This window comes from Balaenoptera acutorostrata, chromosome 4, assembly GCF_949987535.1.
Source record: "Balaenoptera acutorostrata chromosome 4, mBalAcu1.1, whole genome shotgun sequence".
NCBI lineage: Eukaryota > Metazoa > Chordata > Mammalia > Artiodactyla > Balaenopteridae > Balaenoptera > Balaenoptera acutorostrata.
Window position 1 is genome coordinate 68,141,449 of NC_080067.1, and position 7,849 is coordinate 68,149,297.

The 7,849-nt window shown below is 47.6% G+C and overlaps 1 protein-coding gene across 1 annotated transcript; it reads right to left on the minus strand.

The window, feature by feature from the left end:
• Nucleotides 1-4,810: 4,810 nt before the first annotated feature.
• On the minus strand, nucleotides 4,811-6,384 carry MAGEF1 (MAGE family member F1). The gene is given in 2 exon segments (XM_028162107.2): nucleotides 4,811-5,703; nucleotides 5,705-6,384. Coding segments are annotated over 2 exon segments (933 nt in total). The 5' UTR covers nucleotides 6,184-6,384; the 3' UTR covers nucleotides 4,811-5,249.
• Between the last annotated feature and the right edge of the window lie 1,465 nt (nucleotides 6,385-7,849).

Sequence of the window (7,849 nt, forward strand, 5' to 3'; positions counted from 1 at the left end):
CTTCTCACCTTCAGTTTTGACTCAAATGTCTCAACGAGGCTTTCCCTGAGCAGGCTATTTAAAATTGCACACCCTCCCGGCACTCTTTGCCCCTTCCCTGCTTCATTTCTCCCTACGACATAGATCTCCATCTGACATGCTATGTGTTGTGCTTCTTTATTATCTATCTCCTCACACCAATCTGTAAGCTCTAGACGACAAGGATTTTTGTCTGTATTGTTCTCTGCTGTAAGCTCACCACCAGGATGTATGCCTGGTATGTACAGAAGATAAGTGTTTGTTGAATGAGTGAATACAGTTTATAATAACACTAGTTACCATGTACCAGATCCTGTGCTAGGTGCTTAGTAATTCCCTCATTCAGTCGTCTTCGCAGCGTTTTGAGGTACATAGCAATATCTCTGTTGGAAAGACGAGGAAACCAAAGCTCAGAGAGTTAGGTAACTCAGGTGAAGGCACACACTCTCACATGGCAGAGTGGGGTGGAATGCAGATCCGTCTGCTGCAGGGGCCAGGGGCTTTCCACTGTAGGAGACGCCTCTGTCCTCATGGCTGTCTCTCACTGTGCTGACACCCCTCTGCGTCCTGGGCACCATTTCCCCCACCGCAGGAACCACGGTGCTGCTGCCCTGAGCTAGCATTCCTCCACGTGGGCTCCTCTCCCAGTCTGCATCCCTTCTGGTGACCCAAACCCTGCAATCAGAGAGGCCAAATTGTTCCTTCCCTGCCTCACTGCCTCTACTGCGGGCGCTCTAGGTTATGGTATAAATGAGCAGGCCCAGAGGTTTTCTTTCTTTCTCCCGCAGCCCCATTCTCCCAAAGGGAGGTTGGTTGCTCCCTGAGAACCTTCTGCAGACCGGCAAGGTGGAATAACAGCAGGAACCCAGGAGATTCAGGTTCATGTTCAGGATCTGCAGCTCACTAGCTATGCCATGACTTTGGGCAAGTCTTTTAATTTGTGCGTTGACACAATGAAAGGAATTCTTCTCTCTTTGTGGTTTGCCTACAGTACTGTAATGATGGCAAATGTAGAATCTGTCTCATGGGGGTGTTGTGTAGTTGCCTGAGCCAATTTGATTATCATACTTAGCATCATGCCTGACAGATAAGGCTTAATAATTGTTGGCTGATATTGTCATCAGTCATGACTAGCCCGGGAACTGGGCAGGGTTTGCAGTCAGCTGGTAGGATGGGTTGTGGGTATGGATTGTAGCTAACCACTAACTCCAATCACCCTCCAATCTAAACTTTCCTAGAGCTTCAGTCCTCAGAGTTTAGAATTCCTTGTTCAAGGTCACATAGTCATGACTTTTAAAAGGCCTTGATTGGGACACTTTTCAGAATACCTAACCTCTTTAGTCAGTACACTATATTTCTGCTGGGAGGTAATTATTGCCATCTCTGCTGGGCTGCACAATTTGAGGAATAATTTGCACAAGCATCAGTTGCCACCATGACCAAGGCATGAAGCATAATTATCTCAAGTGGAAACTGTGATTGAGCCTGTGCATTGAGGCCTGGTTTGCAGGGGCTGCAAATGAGCTGCCACCTCCAGAGCACTATGTGCCTGCTACATGCTGGGGCTGTAATTAACCGGAGCCTGTTTCCAAACACCCATTCTCCAAGTTCCAGTGGGTCAAAAGTCCCGACTCTGGTGAATGTCAAGATCCCTGCAGAGGGACTTCCCTGGTGGCGCAGGCGTTAAGAATCCGCCTGCCAATGCAGGGGACACGGGTTCGAGCCCTGGTCCGGGAAGATCCCACATGCCGTGGAGCAACTAAGCCCTTGTGCCACAACTACTGAGCCTGCAAGCCACAACTACTGAAGCCCGTGCACCACAACTACTGAAGCCTGCATGCTCCGCAATGAGAAGCCACCTCTATGAGAAGCCCGCGCACCGCAACGAAGAGTAGCCCCCGCTCGCCACAACTAGAGAAAGCCTGTGCGCAGCAACGAAGACCCAATGCAGCCAAAAAAAAAAAAGAAAAAAGAAAAAAAAAAATCCCTGCAGAGTCTGTGGCTGAACTGAGACCTTCCCATTGTCTAAGGCTTCATTTATAGTTTTCAAGGGAATTCCCTTTACTGGCTTTGCTATCTAGTTGTGGTATAGTACGTATGATTTGGAGTAATCCATCTGCCATCACTCCCCCGACATCTCCTTGCTCTCCCATCCACATGGTTTCACCCAGGAAGATCTAGTTCTGTTTGTGCCTGAAGGGGAAGGAGACCAGGGATCCAGGCCTTCCTTTTCCCTCATGTGAATGACCATAAGCAACAGGAGGATTCATCTCTTGCCCTCACCATGGCCAATGTCTGCTCTACACATGGGCCCAGAGGCCACACGTTCAGTACTTCTGAGAAGTTGATGATGGCATCTGTGAAATGGGAGGTCTTTCATCCTGAGGCAAGGGTACAAGTTCTGCCAGCCCTTTGTACCATCTGGAAACAACGCTGGGAATCATATTTGCAGGTCCAGAAATGTTATTTGATTGTTTCATGGCACGAAAGACTTAATTTGAGGCTTAGTGGAGAGAGCAGACTAAAGAAGATTTAGGAAACATGGCCTACAAGGGCAAAACGTGCTGAGTTTGAGGAAAAATACACATTCTACACATAGTCAGCACTCTGAGAACACTGGGGGTAGGCAGAGCTGGGACCATTGTTCACAGATAATTCTCCAACTTTATTTCACCCTCCTTTTACCCTCCCACAGGCCAGGGTCTTGTCATAATTACCTTGCTTATACAACGCTTGTTTGCATCTCCAGAGAGACAGCCATGTTTGGAAGAAAGAACACGAGTCCCCAAGTCTGAAAGGAGTCCCAAGAAGAAAGAAATGTAAAATAGTGAAAAGTGTGGAGTTTTGACTCAGTCAGACTTCAGTTCCAATCCTTGTTATATCATATACCATCTATGAGAACTTTACAGCTTCTCTGAGTTTCAGTTTGCATAGTTCAAGATGGAACAGATAATATCTATCCTGTTAGATTGTTATAAAAATCATTAAAACATATGTAAAGCATTGAAAAGCTGGCTTATATTACGTATTGAATAAATGGCAAGTATTAATATCTGTAAAATGGAGGTATTTCAAAATAGGCACTTTGCAATACCGTTGTGAAAAGTAGGGGGAAATGCTTTTGGCCTATAGCAGATGTTTAATAAATGGTAGTTGTTAGTCCTGTCTTGCTGTGAACTATATGTCTGACTTTCAGCAAAGTCACCTCTGCTGACAGTGAAAATGGGAAGTATTTCTACTCTACTCACTCCCAAAAGGACTGCAGTGGCAACTGGCAATAATCACACATGCCTCACTTGATTTTTGGAGTTGTGATAAATAAAATTACATACAATATATTGGAAGCCAGACACAGGGAACAATGTACTAGAATGAAACACATTGGGAGGCAAGGGACTTGGGTTCTAGTCTTGGTGCTGTCTTTTGCCAAGTGACTGTAAGCAAATCGCCAAGTAATCAGACCCTCAGATGCACACACTGCTGACCTCTCAGCAGCTGTGAGAAAATGCAAATGTGAGAAATTATCACTATTACTCCTTGAGGGTAAAGACGGTTTTCCCTTTTTAATCTTTGGAACCCAGCAAAGTCCTTGGCATATAGTGGGTACTCAGTACTTTCGTTTAATGAACTATAAATTGCCCAGAAATCATATTTTTAATCATTAGTAAACTTTTTTACCCATAAGCTTATAGCCTTTGGTCTCACTGTGATTGGTTGGATCCCTGGGCCTGTGTCCCAAAGTATTTGTATTCCACGCTAACCTTAACATACTCAGATATGTTATTCAGACGCAACTGAAAGCACACACACCCACAAAACCAGCAGTAAAGAGAGAAGAAAGCAGCTCTTCTGTATATGGCAGCTGTAAGGGGACGGTTTCATAATCCTACACCCAGTTCTGGTTTGGTTACCACTCCTCTAGGTTCCTTATTACTCTATGTACCCATTCTACAGAATTCATCCCCAGAGTGAAGGTGGTAGGCACTGCAGAGGCTCCAGCTGCTTTTGAAGATGACTCTTCATGGGTAGTTAAGAATGTGAAAGATGCCTTCCAGTTCTCCTCCTCATGGGAGATGGCAGGTGGCAAGTGCCAAGCAGAAACAGGGATGAGGGTGCTGGGCTTCCTGGTGCCAAGGGAGAGCCCTTGAAGACTTCTTGGCAGTAGGGAACATCACACGTGCCCTCCACACTACATACTGTTCCAGAATTGTTAAAGTATTTGGTCTCTGAGGGCTTTGGTAGAAGAGGAAAGCTTGTAGAGATTGAGAGAAGGGAGATGGAGAAGACCAAAATGCTAACAGTCACCATCATTACGTGTGCACTGTAATAAACTGCCCTGGACCAAGGGCACCGGCAAAGGTTGGATGTTTTCCAGATCTGCCATGTATCATGTCTTCCCATCTTACTGAGGAGCATCTATGATCTTAAGTCATTTTTAATACCATCTCCCACCCGCAACTTCTTCTTCCTTTTTTCCTTCCCCTCTTCTCCACCCACCCCATCGTTTCTCCCTCCCTACCCTGAAGTCCGACTAAAGTAACCTCAGGCAAGCCTCACCCAATCACCCCAGCTGGGTTGGGTGTCCCTCTGTAGCCTTCAACTCACCGCACTGTAATTTCTGGTTTATTTACTTACTGTCCAGTTCTGAAAAGTAGGACCTTTATCTTGTTCAGCATTTAATCCCCAAATACCCCTAACAGTGCATCACACAAAAGAAGTACTTAACAAATGTTTATTAAGTGTACCAAGTTATACTTCTAATTTATTGCATTCCCCCCCCCCCCCCCCAGCTACTACAATAACTAAGCAAACAGAGTTACACGTCAGGCTTTCTTCTTTGCACAGTAGACAAAAACTGTTGGAAAGCTAGATACTAATCAGCTGTTTTTTTCCCTGGTACCAGATCATCATACTGGTGAGTTCCTTCAAACCATTTAAGTATAGCATTCAGTGCTGCATAATTTGTTCAAGATCACAGAATAAAATGTAAAGTTTTTCAATTAATTTTAAAAAGCAGCAAAACCCTACACGAAAAAGTAGACCAATCCCATTTATAAACATCAATTTAAGTATATTAAACGTAACAAAACTTAGCAAGATATGAAACCTAAATCCTAGTTACACGAATACAACTGCTACAGAAATAACGACCTTCTCCCCACCTAGTCTACTTATGACTCAGACAGTAGCTTTTATACCCAACTTCCCCCCGCCTCACCTCTGGCTGGCCCTCACCAGGGGTGGATGCTGGCCCCAGCATTAGCATTAGCCCTGGCCCTAGCCCCCACATTGCCCCTGTCAGCCTCGTCTGCCAGGGCCTCACGGTACTGCACTGGCCAGTGTTGGGGTTCTTTCTTATGGAGCCTGGCCACGAACCCCAGGACTTTCATCTTGCTGGTTTCCAGGTCGCTTCGGGGACCCCAAGAGAATTCACATGCCGGTGGATTGGTGTGAGAAACACGCCGGTAATTGAGGTATCTCAGCTGCACGAAATCTTCCATAATAAGCCTCCTCGGGTACCCAAAGAGGAGGTGATACTTTGAGGGACGCACCTCCAACCGACGCAGCATCTCCCGGACCTGTGCCTCCCTGGCGCTATTACCTTTCATGTAGAAAAAGCCCAAGATCATCATTAAAAGACTCAGTCTGGGGCCATCTCCTCCCAGATCCTCCTCCTCCTCCTCAAGGTTTTAGTTTGCTGATCAGGATGTAAGTGTGGTGCTTGCGGTCAAGCTGTTTCAGCTTGAAACCAAAGACATACCGCAGATGCTCTGCGGGCCTTGCGATGATCTCAGGGAACAGATCCTTTAAGTCTCTGATAATGTATTTCACCATCTCGGAGAGGGTGATGGGACTCTTCTTCCTGTCCTTCACCAGCAGAAACTGCACCAACTCGGTCACCGTCTGATCCAGACGGAGGCAGGCCCTGCGCCGGGCCAAGGTTTTGGCTGCCAAAGCCCTCGCACCTTTCAGGGTGATGGAGGGCTCCGCAGCCCCCTCCTCCCTTACAGCGCCAAGGTCCTCCTCGGGGCTCTCTCGCAGGAGGGGGCTCGGGGCCACCTCCTGCGAGGCGGTCAGGGCCTGGGTCTCACTGTCGTGGCCACCATCCATCTCCTCCTCCGCCTGAAGGATAGGGAGACCCCCGCTCTCTGGTTTCTGCAACATGTTTTCGGGCAGGCAGGTGCAAAGCGCGTACACTGGCCGAGGGGTGTGCAAGCCGCTGCACAAACCCCGGCGGAGGGGTTGGACAGCGGCTGGGACGGCTGGAGTAGGACTAGGAGAGATGACAGAGGGGACTTTGTGGCTTCCGGGCTGCACCGCAGAGGGCTCGGGACGGCCGCAACGCCGCCGGCGCCGAAGACCCGCGGCGAGGCCACCGCGCAGCCTCAGTGCGAGCCGGCAAGCCGACTGGCCGGACCACTTCCGGCCAACTCAGCCAAGATGGCGGCCCCCAGGCCCGGCGAAGCCCCTCCTTTTACTGCTCCCGCTGGGGTGGGAGTGAGCGCAGCCTTCTCAGGATGCCAGGGCTGTGGAGGAGTGCGTCGCCAGCGCTGTTTTTTAGACTCGAAGGCTGGAGGGGGGTAACCAGGGCTTTTCTGAGGTTTCAGTGTACAAGGATAAAATAGGGATGGAGTTCCAGCCACGTACTTTCAGCAGGTGCTTATTTCTATGTGTGTATCTAAGATTTTGAGTAATTTACTGTAGCTGAGTGCGGAGTGCATGAAGGTGAAGGCTGAGAGATAAGGCTGTGCGGGACAGTTAGTGACGGGCCTTGAACAGGATGCTACGGAGATTGAAATCTATTCTGAACACGATGGGAATTCATACTACAGGGGGATTTAAGCAAGGGAGTGTCCGGACCAGAGCTGTATCTTTCCAGTCTCTCTGGTGGCAGTGTGGAGGATGCATTGGAGTAGGGCTGACCAAAAGCTGGGAATCCAGCTTGGAGTATTGGTATTATTATAGTGCAGAATAGGAACTGAGACTCGGCCTGTCTTGTTCATTGTTATATCCTCAGTGCCCAGAACAGTGCCTGGCACATAGAAGCACTCCATAAATATTGTAAAATGGATGACGAGGGGGTAAGGATAGCAGGTTCTACAGGGGTCAAAGAAGATGTTAAAAGATATATTGAGGTGCAGCTGGCAGAAATAGTAACTGATTGGAAGAAAGGGGAGTTTTGTTTTTTTTTTACCTAATCAAACTTAACTAGTCCCATTACTTTTTTCTTTTTGCTTACTCTACTCTGAGCTTTCTCCCACTACCAGTCGGTCTCTGTCTCTCTCCCTCTCTCCCTCCCTCTCCAACTCCTCCTCCTCCTCCTCTTTCTCCTCCTCCTCCCTCTTCTTCCTCCTCTACTTCCTCCTCCTCCTCCCCTCCCGTCTCCTTTCCTCCTCTCTCCTCTCCCCCTCCCTTTTCTCTCCTCTCCTCTCCTCCCCTCTCCCCCTTCCCTCTCCCTCTTCCCTCTTCTCCACTCCTCTCCTCTTCTCTCCCTCCTGTCAAGGCTCAGCTTAAATGTCACCTTTCCAAAGCCTTAGTCTCCATGCATGGAAGTTATTTACTGCCATTTCTGAATCACCATAGCAATTTGTATTTGTTTAACACCCACTTATATAGACCTTATTGTGCACTAGGCTCTGTTCTAACTGTTGTTCAAATATTAATTTGTTTAGTTCTCATTAAGGTAAGTACTATTATCACTATCCCCATTTTATAGATGTGTCTTTCCTATGGAATTTGCTATTTACTAGCTATGTAATCTTGGGCAAGTTACCTAAACTCTCTTTCCTCGGTTGCCTTATGAGTGAAATGGGCGTAATAGTAGAGACAA